Source organism: Anastrepha ludens, chromosome 4, assembly GCF_028408465.1.
Source record: "Anastrepha ludens isolate Willacy chromosome 4, idAnaLude1.1, whole genome shotgun sequence".
Taxonomy (NCBI): domain Eukaryota; kingdom Metazoa; phylum Arthropoda; class Insecta; order Diptera; family Tephritidae; genus Anastrepha; species Anastrepha ludens.
Genome location: NC_071500.1, coordinates 124,565,660 through 124,591,731, shown reverse-complemented (window position 1 = coordinate 124,591,731; position 26,072 = coordinate 124,565,660). Strand labels below are relative to the sequence as shown.

At 36.6% G+C, this 26,072-nt stretch overlaps 5 protein-coding genes across 7 annotated transcripts; 2 read left to right on the top strand and 3 right to left on the bottom strand.

Annotated features, from left to right (window-relative positions):
* Positions 1–5,038: 5,038 nt before the first annotated feature.
* On the bottom strand, positions 5,039–5,885 carry LOC128861039 (uncharacterized). Its single transcript, XM_054098917.1, has 3 exons — positions 5,683–5,885; positions 5,353–5,520; positions 5,039–5,283 (listed from the first exon to the last, which is right to left on the bottom strand). The coding sequence occupies exons 1-3, from the start codon at positions 5,827–5,829 to the stop codon at positions 5,134–5,136; spliced, it is 465 nt and encodes a 154-aa protein (XP_053954892.1). The 5' UTR covers positions 5,830–5,885; the 3' UTR covers positions 5,039–5,133.
* Positions 5,886–12,651: 6,766 nt separating this feature from the next.
* On the top strand, positions 12,652–16,943 carry LOC128861036 (UPF0489 protein C5orf22 homolog). The gene is made up of 2 exons (XM_054098912.1): positions 12,652–13,474; positions 13,535–16,943. Exons 1-2 carry the CDS (start codon positions 12,814–12,816, stop codon positions 14,419–14,421), a joined length of 1,548 nt encoding a protein of 515 aa, XP_053954887.1. The 5' UTR covers positions 12,652–12,813; the 3' UTR covers positions 14,422–16,943.
* On the bottom strand, positions 14,959–16,109 carry LOC128861995 (uncharacterized). The gene is made up of 2 exons (XM_054100367.1): positions 15,143–16,109; positions 14,959–15,083 (listed from the first exon to the last, which is right to left on the bottom strand). Exons 1-2 carry the CDS (start codon positions 16,107–16,109, stop codon positions 14,959–14,961), a joined length of 1,092 nt encoding a protein of 363 aa, XP_053956342.1.
* A 1,424-nt stretch (positions 16,944–18,367) lies between the features above and the next one.
* Positions 18,368–20,042, top strand: LOC128861038 (uncharacterized). Of its 3 annotated transcripts, none has more exons than XM_054098916.1 (5): positions 18,368–18,661; positions 18,900–19,241; positions 19,302–19,498; positions 19,644–19,751; positions 19,813–20,042. In XM_054098916.1, exons 1-5 carry the CDS (start codon positions 18,599–18,601, stop codon positions 19,970–19,972), a joined length of 870 nt encoding a protein of 289 aa, XP_053954891.1. In that variant the 5' UTR covers positions 18,368–18,598; the 3' UTR covers positions 19,973–20,042. The 3 variants fall into 3 exon arrangements, with proteins under 3 accessions (XP_053954891.1, XP_053954889.1, XP_053954890.1); XM_054098914.1 differs by having other exon boundaries at positions 19,302–19,561; XM_054098915.1 differs by lacking the exon at positions 18,368–18,661 and adding an exon at positions 18,668–18,810 and having other exon boundaries at positions 19,302–19,561.
* LOC128861037 (protein Gemin2) lies at positions 20,034–21,302 on the bottom strand. Its single transcript, XM_054098913.1, has 3 exons — positions 21,091–21,302; positions 20,850–21,035; positions 20,034–20,790 (listed from the first exon to the last, which is right to left on the bottom strand). Exons 1-3 carry the CDS (start codon positions 21,229–21,231, stop codon positions 20,167–20,169), a joined length of 951 nt encoding a protein of 316 aa, XP_053954888.1. The 5' UTR covers positions 21,232–21,302; the 3' UTR covers positions 20,034–20,166.
* Between the last annotated feature and the right edge of the window lie 4,770 nt (positions 21,303–26,072).

Sequence of the window (26,072 nt, the reverse complement as noted above, 5' to 3'; positions counted from 1 at the left end):
AGTGTTTAATGTCGAGAATTGGCAAGGAAGAGGATCAGCTGGGTAGAGGCAGCTGCTTGCTATTTAAGCAATGATAGATACGTTCAAAAAAATTCGTGTAAAAAAATGCGTATAAATAGAGAATTAGGTGAAAACTATATTAAGTTCTTTTTAGAGTTCCCTTAAGAATTTGTTTCGTGCTTACACATTTTACTTTATTAAATTTATTATAAGAAATTAATTCTAAAGGGGTTATGTACAGCTAGAATTAAAAAAAATCGATTTTTTAATGACGTTTATTAAAAAAAATAAATAATTGGCGCGTACACTTCTGTTAGGTGTTTGGCCGAGCTCCTCCTCCTATTTGTGGTGTGCGTGTAGATGTTGTTCCACAAATGGAGGGACCTACAGTTTCAAGCCGATTCCGAACGGCAGATATTTTTATGAGGAGCTTTTTCATGGCAGAAATACACTCGGAGGTTTGCCATTGCCTGCCGAGGGGCGACCGCTATTAGAAAAATGTTTTTATTAATTTTGCTTTCACCGAGATTCGAACCGACGTCTCTCTGTGAATTCCGAATGGTAATCACGCACCAACCCATTCGGCTACGGCGGCCGCACGACGTTTATTAATGTACATATATTTAAGAAAACACACAAAAAATTTAATATCGTTCTGGTGAATATTTTCGAAGTTACACGCAAATTTGAAAAGACGTTTCAGAGTGCTTTCAAAGTACTTTTCAAACTTTAAACGCGTTCAAAATGGTGTTTTCAAAGTCGGTGACCAACATTACTCGAAAACGACTAAGCCGATTAGTCTCAAATTTTAACACGAGCTCCTTAAATATATTTTTTAATAATTAATCGAAGATTTTTTCTCACCGATAATTTTTGTTTTAGAAACCGCTATTTGGTCAAAAAATTTTAATATTATTATTATTTATAGGAGACGTCTACAATATAACCCTAACTTAACTAGCACACTGGCTACTAGGGCCTTCAGTGCTTCAAAAAAAATTTATTTTGCTCATTCTTTCGGTTAAGGGGTTACAGATACCTGTAAAATTTCGAAAAAAAAATTTTTTTTTTCATAAAATGTTAATATAATCCTTTAAGATTATATCAAAAAAATTTTAGAACGAAATTTAATATTTCTTATATTATAGATCGTCAACCGTGACGACTCTATTCTTTACGTTCGAGCGCTGGGAGAGATATAGTTACTTTGCCGACTTTAGACGCGTTTTTCTCAAAACTATGTATTGTATATTTTTCGAATAAGCGTCCACGACAACTCGAACAGTTATTGACCGATCTCCCTGAAATTTTGCACACATCTTTTTTATGATATTACTTTCTATGTGAATTTACAATTTTTCGAAAAAATAATTTTTTCGAAGCCTAAATAGTATGAAAATTCGCCCCAAAATTCACTTTTTTTTAGGCATTTTATTCCGCGAATTTTTTTCCCATTTTTGTTTAATTCATATAGAAATTATGGCATTAATAAACAAAAACACTTTTGGTTTTTTGTATTCAGGTCACTGACACCGATGTTACAATGTACGCCGATTGAGAAACTCCGCTGCGACCTTCCTGGAAGAATTGAGGGTACATCCGCCATTTTAAATGATTAAAATAAAAAAAGAGGTTGTCTGTAAAGTCGGTTTACTGACGATAGTTTAACGTGACAACGTCATAAGAAGATACTGATGGAATGGTTGCATTTTTCAAAAGAAAATTTGAATTTTATTTGTTTGAAAGATATTTTGTATGGATATAGAGAAGGAGGTAAATGGAATCGCAATGGAATTGATCAAGTTACATTTACACAAACGTGAAGAATTACGAAACATTTATCAGATTCATGAAATATATGTTCAATTTCGATTGTGCATCAGACGTTTATAAGTCAACAACACTAAGAGGCACCATCATCGATTTGACTTGCTCAAGACACATTACACTCGAAACACTCCCTTTTATTTGCTACTTTTCCTATCATCGCCCTATTCTCAACAGAGAAATGGTTCATTACCATGCACACAGGAAGAAGGCATATGCAAATACAAATATGTGAATTTATATACATATGCGCATATACATACATATATATGCTCACTCAAGTAGGAGAGAGCCAGATGTCGAACGTTGTCGAACGCGGGGGCCGATTGTGCCTCTTTGTGATTCGTTCCGCGCTCTCGCTTGCAGTTCAAGCAAGGTAACGCCTCATTTTTTGGTGTGTGCAGCCGGCTACATCGAACTATAAGACGTTATCACATAAACAATTTTTATATAATTATTTTAATGTATAAATAAACTGTATGCCAATTTTGAAAAAAATATATTGACTTCTTCATTTTAAATAATTTTAATGAAAATCAGGGAAAATATGGCCGTTTGCTGGTATCTGCCGCCTTAATTGCTAGATTTAATATTGCTTTAGCGAAATCTGTTTGGCTTATTAATTTCAGAGGATCCAGTTCAGAGATATAGTGGTCACCGTAAAACGTCGTTTTTGAGAGGAGCTCCCGGAGATCAGCTGTAGCTCCTTTCCAAATAAATATTTTTACTAATTCTAAGTCTTAAAATACAGTTAAATGATGGCATAATATGTGTACAAATTTTTAGATCAATAAATTTAAAAATTTTCCCAGAAAAAATTCTGGCCTTCGCTTTTTTTCGGCGCCTTAAACGGCGAGAGCAAAATCTACCGAGTCTCAGAGACTTTTCCTGAAACTTATTTAAACGTTATGTATTCGCTCTGTAAGATTTAAGTGCAATTCATAAAATATTGAAAATCGTCTTAAAAGAAAACAATTCGTGTAAAAAGTGAATTAAATGTACATTTTTGTCATGAAAAAGCTTCTCAAAACAACAACTGCCAGTTTGAAGTGGCATAAAACTGGGGGCCCCCTAACTTGTAGCACAACAAAGAAATATATTTGAATATTTAACTTTTTTATTTTTTCGAGAAGAATGTATTTGCCAATGAAGGAGAATATTTTTTGGAGGCTAGAAGAACAAAAGATACTTCATGCTGAGGAGCTTCCCAGCCAACGAAAAGTTTTTAGGTCACGCCCGTTGCCGATTTATCAGTCATATTCTATCTAGGCGGCCGCCGTGGCCGAATGGGTTGGTGCGTGACTACCATTCAGAGTTCAGAGAGACAACGTCGGTTCGAATCTCGGTGAAACACCAAAAATAAGAAAAAGTTTTTTTTCTAATAGCGGTCGCCCCTCGGCAGGCAATGTCAAACCTCCGAGTGTATTTCTGCCATGAAAAAGCTCCTCATAAAATATATCTGCCGTTCGGAGTCGGCTTGAAACTGTAGGTCCCTCCATTTGTGGAAAAACATCAAGACGCACACCACAAATAGGAGGAGGAGCTCGGCCAAACAACCAAAAAGGGTGTACGCGCCAATTTTATATATATTTATATATATTCTATCTAGAATAAAGTAAATCGGTTTATTAAAAAAAAAAGTAAATTATTCTTACTTTTTAAATATTTTCTTTACTCCAGGACGCACCTTGAGGCCGTTTTTCAGCTCACATTTTGTGGTTACACCAAAATCAATTTTGTAATGAAATCTTTTCGTTTACTATAGTATTTGTTAAGCAACTAGTTGAAGCTTATTGTTACAAAAAAACAAATTCTTTCTAAATTATTGATCATTTCGCGGGTAATCAGAAAAGCAACCCTGTATCTTCAATCCGTCGGAGAAATGAATCTAATTATTTTGCCGCCGTAAAAATAACCGACGGCAAGAAATTCGTTACCCGCTAACCGCTGCAATTCTGTCCAGGGGGTAAGAACAACAAATCGCAAATTCGCAATTTTTTTCGTAAAAATAATCAGCTGAATGACTCAACAACTCAAGGCTGGTGAAAAAATTTCAAGTTTCCAGAAACTGGTTCAGGACTGGCTGACGAAAACCTGGACGTATAGTTGAGAATATTGCTGCTGTCGACTGTTTAATGGGTTTTACTTATAGACGTGCTTATCGTTGATATTTAAAATCAAAAATAATTGTTAAGAGCCGTATTTTGAAAAAAAGTGAAACCTGAAAGAATCTAAATTTTTACAAGTTTTATTTTAAAATAACATCTAAAAGCGTCTTTTGAAAGACCCTTCATTTTAATAACCACGCCACCCTTTCATATAATGTGGAAGATTGCCAGAAATGCCAAATTTCTATAATTACAGATAGACACCGGTTTAAAATTTACTTAGGAGACTCTAATAATTGCAAGCTTATCAAAAACTCGTACTCATTTTGTATAAAAATCATATCAAACTAAAGGGTCCGGCACTCGAAGTGTAACCAACTTCAGCTGATGCACGGGTTTATTTGACCGACCGTTCATACGAGAATTTGAGTCATGGATTGGCCACCAGGAGGCAGCACCCGCAACAGGTAATGGTTTGAGCCGCTGTAACCGCAGTTGGACGCTCTCCAAACGTTTTCATCGAGCCTGGCGTCAATATTATCGGCAAAGTATTCTGGAGGTTGCTTTGAAGCCGTGGGAAGACAAAGATTTTTTTGGCAGACCATGGACGATTCAACAGGACTCGGCACCGTCTCACAAAGCTCGAGTGAACCAAATATGGCTAAAAAACAACGTTCCGAACTTCATCACGTTCACACAATGGCTCTCAAATTCATCATTCGCGAATCCGATGGATTATTCTCTTTGGGCAATTTTGGAGAGCGACGTCCGAACTAAAAGATTCACCAGTCTGGAGGAGCTGAAAAAAACCATTGTCCGCGAGTGGGCCAAAATACCTGCAAGTCACATTCTGGCAGCTTGCGATTCGTTTCTGGGCCATATCAAGGCCATAGTCAAGACGAAAGGTGGCCATATCGAGCAAAAGTAAATTGATTCTTAATTTTGTATTATTTTCACACATTTTTTACTTTGAATTGAATAAAATATAATATTAAAATAATTAAATACTACCTTTTTTTGCTAGTTTTTTTTCTGAATGATTTAAAAAATTTTGCTTGATATGAACTACATACATAAATCATATTTATTTGAAGTTAAAATGTGTGCTGTGGATATAAAGAGAGGTCTCGTCCAAACTGATTTCTTCCACATATCAGCTAATTTAACTTCTTATTTTACATTTAATTTTTAAGCCAATTTATTCCGAAACTAGAACGTACAGGCTCACAATCGCTTTCCAATCGTTGTAAGCAGCAACGAAAATCTTTAGGAGATATTCTCCCGCAGGCAGTGGCAGCAAATGAAAATGCTTCGGTGACAAAATCATCTGGTCCACGATAAGGTCATGCTGAAATAATCAATAATACCCAATTAAGTAAGAATGGTACGCGATTTAACAGGTTGAACATAAACTTACAGCGAAAGGACAGCTGTGAATAATATTTGAATATGATTCTAGCAACTCAAACAAGAAATCCAACATTTTTATGCGTTTCTTGTGACGAAGAAAATCACAAAAGTTCGTTGTTATATTTAAAAAGAAGGGTCGAAAACCGCTATACTTCTTAAAAAATTCCATATGCACCTGTTGAAGAGACAAAAAATTAATCTTCTTTCAGATTTGATTTCGCCTTTGAAGGCAAACATTAAATGCCATTCAAAAAAGATTAAAAAAGCCAGCGATTTTTGCAGTACAAGACGGAATTCAAATCCATCTACAATAAAATACAATTTTGTTTCAACTTACAGTCACATTAGTCAGCGGCACTTGAAATAGATCAGCGCGCAAAGAGAGCGAAACATTATTTCGAGCCAGTGCCTTGAGTTTGCAATAACGAAAATCTACAAAAGGCTTATCAAGCGTCGTACATTTGAGATTTGTAAATTTAATCATAGATATTGAACGATTTGTACGCAGCCCAAATCCGAGCTGCACAGTTAATATTAACAATAGATGCCTCCAAATCACTTTGTAAACTAACATATCTACATGTATTCGCACGCTTCGATAATAAGAATATTCTATAGACAAATTAAAATTAATTACACGTAAAAAACGCGAAAATAATTAGGCAGCTATAAACGGTTCGCCAAATATTTTTAATATAGCTTGTGGTTCAAGCAATAAGCGCCTAAGTTGAAAGCCCTGATTTCGAGAAAAAAAAAACGCTATAAATTTCAATATATGATTTTTTATACATCGCCACGACCAAGGCTATGAGAGTTAACCACAATAACGCAAGGCAGATATTGGTTGATGGATGCCCGGTGGAATTCGTCGAAAGCTTCTGCTACCTCGGCTGCATCATCACGGCAGATGGTGGAGCAGATGAAGATGTCAACTGCAGGATAAACAAAGCAAGGGCAGCATTCGGCCGAATGCATACAGTATGGGGGAGTTCGAAAATCTCAAGGCGCACTAAACAACAAATATTCATCTCATGCATGAAGTCCGTATTGTTGTACAGAAGCGAAACATGGCTGGTCTCTAACACCAGCACATAGAGGCTACAATCCTTCATCAACAAATGCCTCCGCATCATCTGGCCAAACACCATCAGTAACGACGCACTGTGAATATTAACGAATGAGGAACCCATCCTTAGGCAAATCAAACGCAGAAAGTGGTGATGGAAAGGTCACACATTGAGAAAACCACCAGATAGCATCACAGAATGGCACTGGACTGGAAACGGCAAGGAACCCGAGGTCCCGGTCGATCAAAAAGCACTTGGAGAAGGTCGATGCTGCGCGAACTAACAGATGCCGACATCTCATGGGACTGTGCAAAAACAACAGCACAGAACCGTGTACGATGAAAGAGTCTTGTCGAGGCCCTATGCTGTCGAGAGGAGTGAACAAGGAAAACAAATTTTAATAAAGGGTGCATACGCTAGGAGACATTTTCCTTTTACACTTTTTTAGATAAGAGGGCTCAGCTTAGTTCAAGAAATGAATTGACTTGCAGTTATCGTCGCTTTATATGCAAATCACACCGATTCAGAAACCTCTAATTTTCTTAAGTGTGCTCGTTAATTCGTTTATAAGGTTCGCCGTGAGTTGGCAGCATCAGGCAGCGATGCAGAATCTGATAGCAAAAAGTAAAAACACGAGAAACGTTCTGATACTGTTCGACCTACATAATTTATTTAACAAGAGTAAGCGATCATATGCGAAAACTCTTCAAAATCAATGAGCGCCTTTGCGAAGGAGTTAATGTTTCTGAGGGTCTTATATGTCGAGTTGTCCATGAACATCTCCGGTATAAATCTTACGTTAAGCGCAGAAGATAGACCTTTTTTCTCTTATGTCGGAGCAACCAAGAGAAAAGCGAGTTATCTGATCAAAACGAATTCTAAACAGAATTAAACATCCTAAAGCGCTTGGGATGTTATGGTTTTTATCCGACGAGAAAAAATGTTGACAAAGATCAAAAGACTAAAAGACCAGAAATGGCCAGAATGACAGATGACTATGTTCCAATCCTACAGAGATTCCTGTTTTCATGCGCACGAAGTTTCCTGCTACTGTTATGGTTTTAGGTGTTGTGAGCAACAAAGGACATGCCGCCAAATTTCTTTCTTCGAAGGATTTCGAGTGAATTCTGCCGCATATATCATGGTTCCTGAGACAGTAGTGAAACCCTGAATTGTGATAGCTGTACGCGGTGACAGCCGATACATCTTTCAGCAAGACTCTGCTCCTTCACACACAAAGCGATGGCGGCACAAGATTGGATGGTTGAAAATTTCCATTACCACATAACACCGAACTTATGACCGTCAAACTCTTCAGACCTTAATCCCCTGGACTACTATGTATAGGCCTTAGTTGACATCAAACCAATAAGCATCCTCATAACACCATTTCCTCTCTGAAGGCTGAAATGAATACTTTTATGGTCAATATGAATAAGGAGCATTTGATTAGGGCATGCAATCGCTTCCGGCCTCGATCGAAAAGGTTATTGCAATTAATAGAAATTTTATTGAATGATCGTCAGTTAAAGATAAAAGTCGACGACACACCAATACCGACCGTAAGCAACCCTAAAATTTTGAGGCACATACATCCGCAATTTCCACTAAGGCCTCTTGAAAAATCGCACCAAAGTAATCAAATTGCTAGCAGGCAGCACTTGGAGCAAAGGCAAAGAGAAGTTGCTGGCGTCATTTAAAACATACTAAATTACGCTGCGCCCGTCTGATTGCCTGTCACTAGTGATTCACAGTGGTCAAAGCTTCAGACCAGTCAGAATACTGACATCGGGACGGCCCCTACAATACCACCCACCCGGTTAAGTAGTACAGTAACGTACTCAGAAAGCAATTTCTGATATGTTAGGTTGCTACCGCAGAAACGACCGCTACAGGCACTTGCTGGGGGCTGATCCCCATACTAGACGAGTCAGAAGACATCTCTTCGACTATACTGACGAGATCCAGGACCTAACACGACGACAACTACTGGATCGGATAGTTTACAGACAGATATTAAGGGGCATTGATCGGGAGTCTCCTACCACCTTCCTTAGCTCTCGACCGCCAAATACCGTCATCGCAGTCCAGCCACCACCCATCGGGGACGAAGAGCCTCGTGAGACCTGCAGAACTTCAATATATTTTAATATAAGTATGATATTTAAAATATTTTTTTGCAAAATTGAATCTTTTATAAAATTAAATTGATTAGAAAATGAGAAACTTAGCATTACTACATAAAATCTAGACTATAGATACACGTTCATATCAAATTTTTCCTGGATAACAAAATCAAGTTGATTTTTTCACACGGTGTAATAATTTCGGAAAATATAAATAAAAACAAATAATTTTTTGTCTGCTCAATGCTCCTACATTGATTATTGCAAAGATTACAAATTTCTTTCTCACAAATAACCTTTTTTATCGTCTAACATTTCCACGTAAAATTCACCAGGTATTTATTAGTAAAATATAAGGGTTAATAATGGCTTTGAATTCAGTATAAGCCAAGGCGAATCTATTAAGGGTTTATATCCGATTGGAAGGCCGAAAAAGCGAATTTTCCAGAACTTTTTCTGAGAAAACTTTTAAATTTATTGACCTAGACATTCGTACACATATTATGTTATCTTTTAACTGTATTTTAAGACTTAGTATTAGTTTAAATATTTATTTGGAAAGGAGCTTCAGCTGATCTCCGGGAGCTCCTCTCAGAAAACACGTTTTGCGGTGACCACTATATCTCTGAACTGGATCCTCTGAAATTAAAAAACCAAACAGATTTCGTCAAAGTAATGTTAAATCTGGCAATTAATCGAAGGAATAAGCAAAATAAATTTTTTTGATAAAATGGCGGTTTCTCAAAAAAAAAATCGATTTTTTACCAAAATTTTGGCCTTAAATTGTTCATAAAAAAAGAAAATATTTAACGGTGAGAAAAAATATTCGATTAATTACTAAAAATATATATTTAAGAAGCTCGTGTTAAAATTTGAGACTAATCGGCTTAGCCGTTTTCGAGTAATGTTGGTCACCAACTTTGAAAACACCATTTTGAGAAAATCGAGTTTAAAGTTTGAAAAGCACTGATTCTTAGTCTGAAACGCCTTTTCAAATTTGCGTGTAACATCGAAAATATTCCCCGGAACGATATTAAATTTTCTGTGTATTTAAGAATATGTACGTTAATGAAATAAAATAAATAAATCGATTTTTTGAAAATTCTAACTGTGTATAACCCCTTAAAGGTGGTGTTGGGAAATCAGCTGATTTGTTTTTTTTTTTCTCTTTCGCCGTGCCCATGTGGCTGTCAGTACAGGATAAAACAAGGCGGATTCAGTTTTTGTTTTCTACTTCGCCAATACCTTGCTGTGACAATCAAACGTACAAAACATTGTTGTTGGTCTCATGCCATCACCTTTAATAAATGCGCCTTGGTACAAGCGAACCATTTAAGTCCCTGCAGAGATGTAATGAGATGCGCAATTATACGCGCATTTATAAATAATCTTGCCAAAAGCGTGCTACGTCACAATAAAATTGGATTATGAGCAGCACTCAGAGGGGCGGCATAAGCACTCAGGCAACGTCACTTATTTCCATATTATGAATATATATACATACATATAAACATACACGCGTTTCCTACTACGTCTTTTAATACGTTTTGTAATCAGCTTAATGTATTATAACTACCGTTATTGACGTCACTACCTCTGAAATTTCCAAAAAATGCGTTGAGTAAGTATCCACTGCGAGTGTTTGGCGGATGCCTCCCATCTGCATCAACTATGTGCCAACGTGTTCACGTTCATATGCCTGCACACACACTTGGTCACCGTTGTCAAAACGTTTTGTGTTATCAAGCGCGGGTGTTAAGCATGCAAATCACATTACGATTCAAATAAGATGACGTGGTTCTATTGGGGTAGGCAGCGTAGGAGGCTACAATTTAATTCAACTGAATTTTGCTACAAGTATTTCGTTGACACCAACTTTACTGAGCAGAGAACAGGAGGCCGTTATTTTACCTCAACTAATATTGGCGGAAAAGTAAGTTGTTGGCTGTTATTTTATGGAAGGAGCCAGAAATGATTATAAGAAACCCCTTAGGTGCCACTCCGGATTAAGGGCCAACTAGAGTCTGCAGCGTCTGCACATAAAATGCGGTTGTAAGCGGGCCTTTGTTGAAGAGCAAACATCAAATGTGTTATGAATTATGGTATGAAGGGAATGTGCTTCGCTCATTGCCTTTGACTGGATGGTTGATATGCTCGTAAGAGTTAAAATGCTGAGGAATCTATACATTTAAATCTGAAAATGTCCGCGAAACCCACGTACTTTCTTCCTGGTTAGCTGATGGCAGTTAGAAACACCTAAGTAAGCCAAGTACTTTTCAGCAGAGAAGGTTGAGCACGCCAAACCATTTATCATAAGTTGATTTTTTTCCATCTATCTATGACGTAATGTTTGCTGTTGTCTTACTGTCGCTCAGAATGACTATTCGTTTATTCTGGAGATTCCTGTCTAAGTTGATTTCTGCACATACGACAGATGGCATATACCTCCCCTTGTAAGATGCTTGGAATACTACCCTACGGCACAGAACGCTATGTTCTGGGTCCATTTAAACAACGCCTATGCCTTCTGGTGTACAATCTGTGCAGGGTGCACTCTTGGAGTTTGCTTTCAAGTGCTATTGTACTCCAGTTTATTTTATCGTCCAGTTTAAATCTGAACTTTTTTTCAAATTTTATGACTTTGGTGATATCTTCTTTGGGTAGCTGGACAAGTGGGAGCTGCAGACTCAGAGATTCCATGTTCTTGGTTGACATCACGTTTCCTTTACCGAAACCTTCTCTACAAATATTCAACAGGGTATGCTTGGCTGGTTGCTGAATAACTATATGAAGTGGTATTAGCTGGAGCATCACCGCTATCGCATTTGTAGGGCAGGTTCGCATTACCCCATGCTATGCGCTGGAGCTTAGTCAGAGCTGCCCACATTGCCGAGAGAGCGGCCCTGGATACTCAACCGCTCCATATGTACCCATATGTACATACATATATATATACTATATATATATTGGTTTTATTATCATAATGCATATCCATCTCAGGATAACAAAGTAGCATAACTGACTTTTTTTCGTACATGGCCAAAACAACTCCAACGAATTCTGTTGCAAGCAATAGCAAATCATCTGATTCCTTCAAATTGGCCGAGAACATCTGCTTGAGGGCATTTTAGTTTCGAAAGAACTGACTCCTCTTCAAAGAAGAGTAAAGTTTTTCCTTTTGTTTGTTTTGTGTATTTGTTTTTATTATTGAAAAGGCAAAAACGAAAAATGTTCATGTACTCATTGCGATAGTTTCCTTTATTTTAGTCTGCAGCGCTGCAGCTATTAAATAATAATTTAACGGTAAGTTCAAAAAACGAGATTGAATTTAAGTTGCCGAGATATCTATCCGCCTGCTTTTAGGCAACTTTCTCAGTTCTACAATTTTTGAGTTTAAAGAACAATAGCTGAAAACGTTAGCGTATATATAAATCAAAATGATTTCCCCAAATATAACACTTCACGGTTTTTTTGCATTTATTGCGTTAGATTAGCGGCTTATAAAAACCGTTTGTTATATCAACGCCGGCCAGAGAAAATTTCTTTAAAGCTCTCGTGGCGACGCCCTGCGGTTAAATGACAGAGTTGCTACAGCTAATGACAGTGTTGCCACATACTTATGGCACTGATATATATCATTCAAGTTTTATTTACTTATGTGCCATTAGAAGGATGTGCTACTCTTGTTGTAGATTTTTACCCAAAGCGATTTGAAAAATTGGAAAACCTTTCACAAAGTGTTGAAACTCATAATATGGTTTGTAGTTGAGGAAATTCAGAAGATTAGTGTTTGTGACTTGAAAATTCTTTTCATGTCACAGGGAAAAAATTGGCTCAGAAACTGTACTTAGTTAAATACGCACTGAAGAACTGCAAAGAATCCAAGAACCAAGGCACATTAAACAGGTAGCAACAAGAGGTTTGCAATTTTAGCATCATCGACCAAAGTAATAAAATATGTAACTGAAGTTAAATGCACCTACCTTTAATTGAAATAAATTAAATTAATTTAAGATTTCTTGTGCAAAAAAATGTCGATTTATGAGCTCATTAAAATATGCAACTCCTCTTAAAATTGTGAATGAGTCTCTTGGAATACAAAGAAGAAGCAGATACATTCATTGTTTTTCAATAGTCAACACCTTCCTACTTTTCGTATTCAAAAAGAAATAAGCAGAGAAAGTTGAGTTCAAAGCACTCTTGAGGCAAGTTTGTGAAAAGGAAAGCAAAAAAAGAATTTTTGCGAAGCAAATAATTAGAAAATTAGTAAAAGAAATGGAAGGAAATGCCGCTGAACAAAGTGCCTCCTCCACAATAGGGGAAATCACAGCAGAAACAGTAGTACCTGGTTATGGTTTGGCTGAAGTTTCGTCAGGAAAAGTGGCGGGGACTAGTGTTAATGAGCCAACGAGAAAAGTGATAAGTAAAGTAGTTGCAAGCGCGGTGAAGAACGAGGCTTGTATTAAAATGTCGTTTATGAATAACGCGGTCGCGGATACGGAGGAACCACCACCAACAAAGCGTCTAAGAGAGCAATTAGAAGGTACAAAGCGAAAAGATACTGAAGAAGAGGATGAAAATACCTTAGAAAATGTTTCCACGACGTCAGTGGCCGGTTCCATTTCAGAAGGGAATCGACATAATTTGCAAGCTAACAATTTTTTGTTGAATGAGACAACTCCAACGAGTCCTTTCCCGCGAAAGTTCCGACGTATTCCCATTTTTATAGTCGATTATCACAATGATGTGTTGGAATTTATATACCGCTGCTTGGCTACGCGTCACTTGCCAATGTCAAATAATATCATAATACATTTCGATTCACATCCTGACATGGTCATATCGCGCCATATTCCCGCCAGTGCTTCCTTCGATAAGGAAACTATGTTAAACGATCTTAGCATTGAAAATTGGTTAATGCCAACTTGTTATGCAGGTATCAATGACTTTAATTTATAATATAGGGTGACAGATATAAACTTTCCAATTCTTTCAGGTCACTTTAATCGTATTGTGTGGCTGAAGAACTCTTGGTGTCAACAAATGCCTGTAGGTAAATACAACTTCAAAATTGGACAAAAATTACAAAGAATAAAAGTGGATTTACAACTCGATTACTTTGTATCCGAGGGTAACTATTGTGATAAGAAAGAATTAGAAAATGCTCGTGACATGGAACTACAAGTTATTAACGTAGACACTGCTACTGAAGACACGCCAATTGATACAGCGCAATTTATAAAAGCCACAGATGCACCAAATTTTGTTTTGGACATTGATTTGGATTTCTTTAGCACCTCTAATCCATTTATAGATGTCTATAGAGAAGCAAATTGTTACGAACAACTCAACCATATTTTCTACTTTGAATCAGATTCTAAAGATTTGGACGTGACTAACGAGCGTCGCCAATTGCAGCTGGAAATGCTTAAAGACATATTTGAGCATTTGGAGAACGTAAGATCATTGGATGGTCTTCCACCACCAGATGAGCCCAGTATAATTACGCAAGAGACTTTAACACGCATTCAAAATCTCATGATATCAATGCACCAATACTACCCAGACAATGAGATCGATTGGTTGCTCATCTATGATGCGGGAAGCACTACAGACCACAATGGTCTGCCACATCATGTCAGTACACCGCCAGAGTTAGAACAATATTTCGCAAAATTTAAGAATGTTATACAAAATTTGCCTGTGCCACCGGTGCTAATTACAATGGCTTGCTCGGCCGAGGATGATTACTGTCCCAAAGAACAAGTGGAGTTTATTCAAGAACGTGTGCTGGACGTACTGCATGAAGTGTTTGGCGAGCGTTTACATGATACGCCCATACGCTATTACTTAGACGAAGAATGGGATATAATGAAACTATAATTCGGTGGCTTTGACAACATCGGCCACTCGTATTTTAGTTAGCATCGTTTTTTTGTTTGTTTTTTAATTGCAGTTAGCTAAGTTAACATTATTCGACTCACATCAAGTCGGCTCCACTAAATTACAGTATGCTTTTTACCACTGTTTTATTAGCAATTATTCGCTATTTTCATTTAGATGGGTTGCTATTAAGTGCCTAGAATTTGGTCGTATTTTGAGTGGCAAGATTTCGCTTATAGAGTAACTGCGGGTATTGTGGTATACCCATTTTATTTTCGTCTATAAAATCGTTAAATTTTATTTGATTTGAATGAAAATTTATCAATAATATGCTACCGTTATTAAGTTCAAATAAACCCAGCTTCAAAAGCCTTAGAGCCGCGAGTTTCAGAAATATTTAAGAAAGTACTGCAAAAGACGGAAACAAGCCCTTGAAGAAATTGGCGGGTAATGTGGTATACCTTATTCTGGTAATGTGGTGGAGATATTTCCCAGGGAGTACCGAGTCCTCGGCTTGTGCTTGCTTCTATAAACAAATTAAATAGCGTTCCTAAAATTTCCATAGATTTTATTTCGAAACTTACGAATTTCAGGCTCAATTTCCATGGCTGATGCGCTTGGGGTTTCTTCTGTCGTTGAATTTATAGTTTCAACTGGATCCTCTGAGAAGACAATATATCTAATATAGCAAGATTTTTTTATATTTAAAACTGAATTGTACCTGATGATGATGAGTTCCCAGCTATAAAATCTGCATCTGTGAAAATATGTTTGTCAAACGGATAAATCCCCGTGGCTTTAAAACCATTTATTGCCATTTGTCCAGTTTGAACCCTCAAATAAGCCTTAGTAAATAGTCCTGCGATATCAAAATGTGTAACTTTTCTGCCCTGTTCACGCATAAATCGTCTTATTTCGTCATTATAGTACTTCTTAAAAGGTCCCATAAAAGCCTTATCCAACGGTTGAAGTTTGTGTGTTGAATGGGGTGGCAAAGAAATTATAGTCACATTGTGTTCGCGAGCTAGATCAATAACTTCTATATTGCGTGTGTGGCTATAATGCCCATCTAATATAAGAAGCAGAGGTTCAGACGGAGATGGTTTCGTTACGCTTAAAAAATGCCTGAACCATTTCGTGAAGATGGGAATCTGAACCCATCCAGACAAATGGCACGCCGAGTTTGAACCAGGAGGAGCGTCTTTCATTAGAAGAGGGTTATGGTTTTTTCGTGGAAAGATGAAAAATGGTGGTACGAAACCACCTCCTGCGCTCATGCAAGTGATGACTGTAACAAGCGATCCTCGCTCAGCTGAAGTCATTGTTCCAATCTGTTTTTTTCCTTTCCGAGCGATTATTTGTGCCTGTTGCGAAGGAACTACTGATATTTCGGTTTCGTCAACGTTCCAGATACGAGAAGGCGGAAAATTATGTTTTGCGTTTTCTTCTTCCAGCAATTTGAAAAATATATCAACATTTTCTCGAGAAAAACCACGGTCGACGCTTGTTCCAGTTGGCTTTCGAAAACTCAGAACATTTCGGTGTCGGTTACAGAAGCCTTTTAGCCAATCCTTGCCAGTGCACTCTTTAATAACGGAGAACTTATTGGGTATGTTGTTTTTTGTGGCAATTTGATAACACAATGACCGCACGTCTGCGCGTGTTAGTCCCCAGTACCTTGACTCCATTTCTAGTAAATATTAAACTAAGTCATTTTCAATTTCCGCTGTTAAAATCGGAGCCCGGCCAAGTTTAGTTGTCAACAGCTCCTCGATGGATTTCTCGCTTCTTGCCATGCGCTGCAGAGTGGTATGGGGGACACTAAATGTCTTGGAAGCCAAGAGAATACCCATTTCACCTTTTCTAACCGCTTGGATAGCTTTTTTCATATCCTCTGCTTTCCATTTTGGTATTTCACCTTTCTTCGGCAATTTTTTGATCGAGAGGGTAATATGGTACACTATACCACTTTAGCCGCCTTTACCTATCCCACAATAGCCGCATTAGAGTTTGAACAAATTAATTTTGAATAATTAAATATCGACCAAATATACAAAAATATTGCTTATATGCTTCACTAGTATTAAACTCACTTATTACTTCCCGATGGATAAATACAGTTTAAAGCACAGGATTTTAATTTGCCAGAAATTTTCCACTGAGCACAAAAAAATGTCAACCACACGACCACGCGATTTTTTTACAACTGACTCATTGTATGCTTTGCAAAACACAAATCAAATCACGCGTTCTTAAGATTCTGAGAATGCCGAAATATCTAACTTGGTCCCGTTATTTCCACGACTTTAGTTTTCGAATAAAGCTGCTATACCACATTACCCGCCTATACCACAATATCCGCAGTTACCCTATATAAGATTCGTGAAAATCGGCCTAGGGCTGCAAGTGCGCGACTATTTAATAATCATTCTGCTATTCATTTGTAATCATGTAAATATTGCATTGTATTTTTATTTTAGAATTTCTAAGTTAAAAAAAATGTAAACACTTCTTTCATTTCAGTTAAGTAAATTTTTTAATTAAACGAATTGCAACTAAGCAGCGTCGTCAGTATATTTATTACTTCACACTAACCTACCCATCGAGGAAATTTCTGTATTTGTAGCAGCTAGCGCTTTTGGTTTATATTTTCGGTTTACATTTTACAGTTATGCAGTTATACTGTTTAACGAATAAGCACTGCAAACAATTAAATTGTATAAGCAATTGCTTAGAAATTACACAGAATACATTTTTTTTCTTTTAATTAATAGTGAAAAATACCATCGTTTGTTGTAAAATTAATTCCATGAGTATCTGGAAATTGAATGAACTACATATATTTAGTACGAATTAATGAATTCAGTGTGAAAATAATATCACGGTTCAATAAAAAAGCCTGCCGCTGCGTGCTATTTCATGTCAAAAGTGGTCATTGTACACGAAAAATTCAAGAAATTTTGCTGTAAATCTATACTTAAATTAACAACTGCAATTAGGCATCGGAGTCTCTTGTGTACCACATCTTTTGCCATAAAGCGTGGCTGCGCATATCCTTTAGTGCACACCTGGTTGGCGTCTAGTCGAATGTTTGGCGCGTGACCTCAAATCGCCAGCATAAACGCCACAACTTTGTTATGCTCTTTTGAATGTGCACATACAATTCTATGCTCCAGTATTTTGTCCACCCTTAAATTGCTGACCATTCGCCACATTGTAATGCAGAGCAGTTGATTGTTGCTAGACTCTGAATCGATATTACATAGCTTATCATGCGGTAAAGTTTCTTATGCTTGGAATTCGGCTGGCTTCGACGCAGTGCGATTGCCTACACCTCTTCTTTGTAGCTGCTTTGTAGTTTTTTATTATATATACGATGGCTGGTGATAATTTCCAGTTTTTACATGTAGCGGTTAGTCGCAGAAGAAAATTGTGGCCACTGGCACGCTCTTATTTTTGGCAGAGGAACTGAATTGCTGAAGAAGGTATTAGTTTCTGAACTGTGGTACTATTATTTTGTGTGTTGTGAGATTTGCAGACAAAATTTTGTGAAGTTTTGCTAAAAACTAGTTCGATTTTAGCGCTTAGTATTTTAGCTAAAGAAACCACGGGTCGTTAATGTAAGATATTCATATTATAATTTGGTTAATTAGTGCCGGACATACATACATATGCCAAGGAGCAACATATCAACAGCATTTCTTGAAAAATTGTGGTATATGTTTTATGCTGTTACAACAACAATAAGCCGGATTAAAGTATATTAAGTAGCAGTTTCTCAATGATTATTACCTTGTTCTTACATCTAACGTAGAAATAAAGTTTGAAAAATAGCTACGAGTATTTAAATTACCGATTGACTCAAGGCAAATTGAGTACTTCTATTATCCTTGCGTTTGACTGGCACGTCAATGAGAGTTCTTTATAATTCCCCACTCCCTTTTACTCACGAAATCCCTAAAACTATTTCGGCAGTGTTTGTTACTATTATAACCTTATTACCCAATTCATACTCTCACATCAGCAAAATATACCAACAATGCTATTGAGACTACAATCAACACACACCGTTAGCAACCGCTAGTTAACTACCAACAAGTTCCAATCGAAATTCGCCGGCAAAACAAAAAATGAAACACATGTTTGTGCATAAGTAAAGTTCAAAGGGGAGCAAAGTATGCTACCCCAACTGCTGAAGTTGTTGTTGAGAACACAACATTTTTCTACGCATTTACATGTAGTATGTAGCTTTGGCTGTTTCGAAAACAAGCGCTCTCTAATAATATTTATTTAACTATATTTATATTTATTAATTGTTATATTTAAAATTAAATATTAAAAATGTTCGGCAAACGATTTTTTGTAAAAATAGAGTTTCAATTACATGCGGTAAGTGGCTTATTTGCTGTACCCAAAATGAAAGCTCCGCTAAAAAGTTCGTATGCAAAATGAATATTTAAAATTTATTGTCACATTAGGTTACTTGTCCTGGCGTTTGGCTTTGTACGCATGGTTATTTGGAAGTCACCATCAAAACATTGGGCTATTTTTTTCGCACCGGTGCAATGGAGCCACGTTTTCCGTTGCTGTGTCATGACAAATTCACTATGGATGGCTACTTTAAATCTGTGGGCTCGCTAAGTGACTTGGAACGCGTTTTAGCCTCTGAACAAGTGGAGATAACGCTATGGCAGAATGGACGGCGTATGGCCTACTTTCTGGGCAAACTGGCCGATATAATGCATGCGGATACTCCCAAATTGACGTGTGAACACAATATAGATGTGCAGCTGTTGATGAAGGCGACTCCAGCGTTTCCGGTAATAAAATAAATATAATTAATTTTAATTTTTTTTTTAAATGATCACAAAATATTTCAGGGTATTATTGCACCTAAAATGGAACTAAGTGCACGAGTGGGTGTGCAGGATCGTTTGCCGCGTTCTGAGGAGTGTAATCGATATACTAATAAAAATGGCTCGAACAATTTAAGTTTACGTAAATTAGAGTTTGAAGCCACACGTGCTCCGAATCGTCACAGTCTACAGCCTAATTCACCCGCTGAAACTTGCTTCAGGTATTTGGAAGACAGACGATACCAAAGACCTGTTTGTCATACTAAAACAAGTTGTGGCAGTGGGTGCGTTATAAAAATTTGTTTTAAATAATGCAGAGTACATAAAGATATTGCATTATTAAATTTATAATAAATTTCTTTCAAGGTTTACAAAAGAAAATTCTGCTGATCCATGCTTTCATGCCACGAAGTCATTCGAAATGGACGCAAACGCATGTAAACAATTCGAACGCCGTCTGTCAACTGGTTCAAGGTAGAAAAACAATTAATTTTTCAGAAAAAATATAAACATTCAACATTTTTTTCCATTAAAGTAATTTCAGCAATAGTTCATATAACCTGAGTCAAATTACGCGTTTGAGCAGCCCCTCCCGTCGTAGCCAATCAATTTGTACAGTTTCCTCAATATCAACACCTGACGAACATCAGCGCCAATGCAGAATTTGCCAATCCTACCGAAAAGTGTTCTCGTAATATTCAAATGTATCCAAACAACATTGCCCGTTATTGGGTATTGAATATGAACAAAATCATATCGAAGAAATGGAATTTTTATTTAGCTTACATGAAAACTGAAATGTTGATTTTGCATTCTATGTTGAGTTTTTTGTTGTGTACATATATAACTGTTGCTTATGTTATTGCTATATTAAAGTTAGGTTCGTCCGTCAAACAAATGCGGCAAAGTCCATTTGCCCAAATGCCTTTGCAATTAGGAGTATGAATAGGTTATAAGGCACTGCATTTTTTACAGCTGTTTCTGGTACTCGCCCCCGCAGTTGTATGCAAATGCGTGCTATGTCGCGTAAGGTGCTATGTACTTCGGGTTCAATCGGTATGTGTAGGCACGCCAATGCGGCATATAGCCAAGTACCCATCCATGCGTCGGCACCAACCAGATCTAATGAAGTTTCGTTTAAATTAATATTGCAGGCCGCATTTGATGTTGAAGGTATAGGTTCATCTGTTCTATCTTCTATTGTTTCTTCCACAACTTCGGTTTCTTCATCACCCCGCAGCCAATCGCAAATGAATTCTAATAGTTGTTCCAAAGTTCGCTGGCTGAAACGCAATATAATTTTTAAGTCTGGTGAATTTTCTTGACAGAATTTGCGCCAAGCGACTGGGTCACTAATTAACGGAGGCTCCAAAGACTGATCATATTTTTGTCTGTGCAACTCCAAGCGTAGAAACACAATTTTCTCACGTTTGGCCTCAAAATCAGTTAATTGATAATCTTTCCAATCTTTTGTGGGCTGCATACCGGCGTATGGAAAAGATTTTTGTGGTTCCTAAAACATGGTTATGATACTAAGTGAAATGAAAAAGTATTTGCCATTAGGGTACTAACTTCTTCGTCCTTCGGATTTTCTACAACCGCTGCTGCTGTTCCAATCTTTTCACAGTTTTTCGGCTCTCTTACCATCACAACTGGACATTTTTTACGTTCGTAAAACATGTGCATGAGGTATTCATCACCATCTTTTGGTGTGGCAGTTGGATCAAAGTCTGGTCCTGGTTTACGTATTTCTAAAGCCTGCAATTAATGGTAGGTGAGCATATTTTCGTGACCTGTAACTTTGTTGGTATACCTGCTGTTGAAAAGTATCCATTTTGCTGCTATCGCTGTCACTATCGTCTCCTTTCATTTCTTTCGCTGGCTTATGGTTAATATTTGATTTGCGCTTCGGTTTCGAATCCATTTGGTACAATACCTCACCGTTTGAAGCCATCGTTGGCTAAATAAAATGCATAGATTCAGAGACGCTGTCAAAACAAAGCCGCAAAAATTTAATCGAATAAAATCCAATTGTGTGGGTCTTGTGGATCTCATATGACTGCAAGAGCTGCCAAGCCACTAAAGCAAAATTGCTACAAAAACATGAACAAAAGGTTTTCAACGGCAAAAATTAAAATATATTTTAAATCGTATTTTATTTAGACTCATTATATTACTAAATTCGAAGAAAAAATGCTCTAATTTCTGATATATAAAATGATTATTTGCCTTTTTTAAGTGTATAGCTGGTTAATTATTTGTAATAATATGACATTTACATGCAGTTATTCGATTTCAAGGTTATAAACACATTTTTTTTGGGAACAATTTTTATTTATGTATTTTTTAATATTAAATATTAGTTAAGAGTGTTGATCTACATATAAATATATATAAAATTGGCGCTTACACCCGTTTCGGATATTTGATCCAGCTTCTCCTCCACTTTGTGGTGTCCGTCTTAGTGTTATTCCACAAATGGAGGGACCCACAGTTGTAAGCCAACTCCGAAGGGCACATATTTTTTATAATTTATATTTTAAAATCTTTTCGCTGCCCTTCGGCTGTCCTTCTTTTCATATATGCAGCCCAATTGTCGCAATACTCCACAATTTCATGAACGATGCACTATTTCAGCTTATAAAGGGAATCATAAATGTCGAAATGGCCTTTGTACAGATCCATAAGTAAAAACACTATCAACTGGTTTTCAAAAAATGCCCACAGCTGAGATCCCTTGATTTCATTACAAATTATGAAATCTCATAGAAAATCGTATCAAAAAGGCTAAAAAATGACGCAAAACCTTAGATATAATATTTTTCAAAAAAAAGCATTAATATAGCTAAGAAATATAATATATTTCAAATATTTATTATTGAAAAGTATCAAAGAAATTATTTAGAATTTTTTGTGTCGAAATGTGTGTTACCAAGGCGCATTCATTAAAGGTGGTGGCAATAGACCAACAACAATGCTCTGTACATTTGATTGTCAAAGCAAAGTATTGGGAAACTACAATAGAAAACAAAAAATGAATTCGCACTGATTCATTTTGAGCTGCCAGCTACATGGACACGGTGAAGGAAAAAAAAAATACCAGTCTAACGGTTAGACGCGATAGAAGTGAAACCTTCCGTAAAACAAACTGAGAGAGAATGAGACGAAAGCAGCATTAGGAGCGGAATAATTATAGGTTCATTGTAATATTGCTATAAAGTTCGTATTTTATTTTCTTCATTTTATTATTATTCATCCTCAATGTTTTCAATTTCAGCAAATGATACGAGTGGCTTATGATAGCTAAAATATGATACAAAAGCATTTCGTAATGTTTTTCGGCGTGCACGAAATTCACGTACACGTTCTGTTGCAGTCTTTGCGGTTTTTTTAGTTTTATTTTCTTTTTGTTTTTTTTTTCTGTCGATATTCACGACATTTTTCTGCATTATTTTTCGGCATAATTGCGGTAAATATTTAAAAATCAAAGTATTTACGAATATAAAAATACGGACGCAATACAGCGCTCGCGGTTGCTATTATGAGCGTCGTAACGCGTATATTACACGGACGTACTAACATACACACAAACATTCGTAGGACGCTTGGTCTAAGCAAGTATTAGGTAGTGTAGTATAGGTATACATAACGCCTTCTCGCTCACCATGGCTCCGTAATACGCAGGCGCGCACACATACGTACTAGCATACATACAAACATACATACGTATGACGCTTGAACTAAACACCAAAGCAAGTAATAGGCAGTGTAGTATACATATTGCAATACTCACTATACTAGCGTGGATCAGCAGTACGCAGCCACACACATACACGTATACCACCATATAACGCTTCGTAGTGTCGCTTTTTCGTTTCATCGAGTCTCAAATCACTCCCAACGATTCTAAAGAAGTTTTCACTTCAAAAACAAAGGTGGTTGTCCCAACACCACCTTTACTTGATTCGCCTTGTGTGTTACTATAAAAATTCTAATATGGCGTAGCAACCCCGCCATTACGCTCAAGCAAAAATATCAAGCACTCACACAGTTTTTTTTTATTTTCGCACATGGGCACATTTATGTAGAGATGCTGGTGACTTCTTTAAATTTTCCTTGAACACCAAAGTCGACAACTCAATAAAAAACTGAATTGCCCCAATTAAGGTGTATGTCTGAACATAGCCTAAGTTTTGCGCTTCTTGTTTTTTTCTCTGCGGAGAGGTATTGGGAGCAGAAAGCCACTAAAGTATTGTCTTCCACGGCAAATTCATGCTGCTGCTAAGATTTTTAGACACAGTGCTATTAAGCAGGGCTTTTAACCACTCAAAGATTATTTTGAAGTGGTGGCGCTCTCTCTTCTAAGCTTGAAAGACACGTTAATTTGGAGAATCCGGATAATTGCTTGAGGCCTTCTTACTCTTGTTCTTTTCACATCACAACAACTGAGATCAGCGAGGTTTCTTTAAATTCCATAATATCTGCTCTGTTCCCACCGGCATCCTCTGCGTTATACGCCAATACGTAGTCATTTATATACATATGTATGTATGTACTTACATATTGGTAAAGTAGGTATATATTTATTCTACGTAACAAAAGCACTGTAATGTGTCTTTATTTACATTTATATTCATATTCATACATATGTCTCTGTACCATAAATATGTTTGTGTGTTTATACATACACATAAATACGGATGTAAGTATGTATGTATATTTAGTACACAAGTAACAAAGCTCGGCACTCCATGCATAAGGGTACTTATGAATATGTTATATGTACATACATACGTACATATTGATGCACCAAACATTTGCTTATGTCAAAACGAGCAAACAAATGAAACCGTTTTCCATTATTCAACAATTTGTTGTTGGTTTTGTATGCTTTAGAAAAAACAATGCCTTTGGAAAGAGTCAGATTGGCCGTTATGCGGAGAGCCAAAGTCAGCAACACCAAAAAATCCATACTCTGATATCAGGCTTGTTGTGGCGTATACGTTACCCCGCGCTAAAGCAGAACCAAAACAAAAAAAACTAAGTTTGCTACTAAAACATTTTACGTTCGTTTTGTTTCGCAGATTTGTTTGTTTACCTGTTTCTGGTTTGGAGGCTAGCAATTACTTGTTACTTTTTATTGGTGGCCGATGTAGATGGAGATTTGTCAAGGTTTGCAGTACTTAGTAAATACAAACAAATATTTAGCACTACCAAATTACCTGCAGCATTATTAATTAAATGCAGTATACAGTTGCCATGAAAAAGATCCTCATAAAAATATCTGCCATTCGGAGTCGGCTTGAAGCTGTAGGTTCCTCCATTTGTGGAACAACATCAAGACGCACACCACAAATAGGAGGAGGAGCTCGGCCAGACACCCAAAAAGGGTGTACGCGCCAATTATATATATACAGTTGCGACCACACAAATAAGTAAGCTAAATAAGGTGCAGCAGATATAAGAAAAGCAGATATAATAAAGGATATGCTATTAGTTTTAGTATGAGCAAACATTTGTATAGGCTACTCGTTTGTGCCGCTCAAAAAATTGATTTTTTTCATAAATTGTTTCTATATAAAATGAAGTAGCAAAAGATTTTTCGATATTCTTATTCACATATCTCATCGCAAAATACCACAAATGTTTAAGATGAGCGCTCGCGTATTCTTCAGACTTCCAGCACACAATACTTATTAATCTATTCCTATTTTTTAAAGAAAGTAGTTGAAAAAAACGAAAATGTGTAACTAAAATTTCCACAATGACCCTAAATTGGCAAACAATTTCTTCCAAAGAGCATCACTATAAAACTACTATCCGCATTAAACATTTTTTAACATTGAAAAACCTGTGGGCCGTAGATGATTTCTATAGCACTCATTTTAACTGGCCACCTGTTTGCATTAACCATTTACCAATATTATATATAAGTACTGCAGCACGAGTTGTCAAGGGAAATATTCTTAAAAAAAAATTATTCCAAAAACAATTTTTTCTGATAGCAATACCACCTGAATTTTATTGCAAACATAACAAGGGATCAAAAAAATTTCACTTGAATATTAAAAAAGAGGTACTCGTATCAAATGAAGGTGTTAATAAAGCGTTACTAAAAAATCTCGTTACAAAATTGTTACCTTTCTATCCAAATCCATAATTCCTTTGAGTTCGATCACCTCTGAGTGCTAAACCTAAGTCTCAAACTGATGGCAACACAATTTGCTTGCTTTATTTAATTTGAATTCTTAATCACTCTACTTTACGTTTACACGCTCAACTTTCAATAAGAAAAAACTATCGTAATTTCTAGATGTGGCAACTCGTATCTTCTGGCACCTTGTGTCTTGTCATCTGGTGTCAAAGCGAATTCATGTTTTTGCTTCACTATATCATTCGCTCGGTGTTGCCGGTTGGTGCGCGCACTTTCGTGTATATTCCCATATTTTTAGCTGATGTTGTTATCAGTTTTTCGGAAATTAAAAAATTGATTACACAAATATTTAAATAAAAAAAATGTATATGTACATGTGAAGTCATATTTAGACTTTAATCCAATGATATTTTTAAATGGCGTTGCCATCTAATTGTAAAGAAAATTTTTAATTAATATTAAAATTCTCTTATGGGTTTGAAACAAAATATTTTCAAAATAATAAGCTAATTATTTAAAATTATTTCGGTATGGCGTTGCCACCTAATTGGTAAGGCGAAGCTGGTAAATCACAAAACTCATAAACGCAAACTATGATTGAGAACATTTAAGTAATAAACTATTTTTGTCTGGCGTTGCCA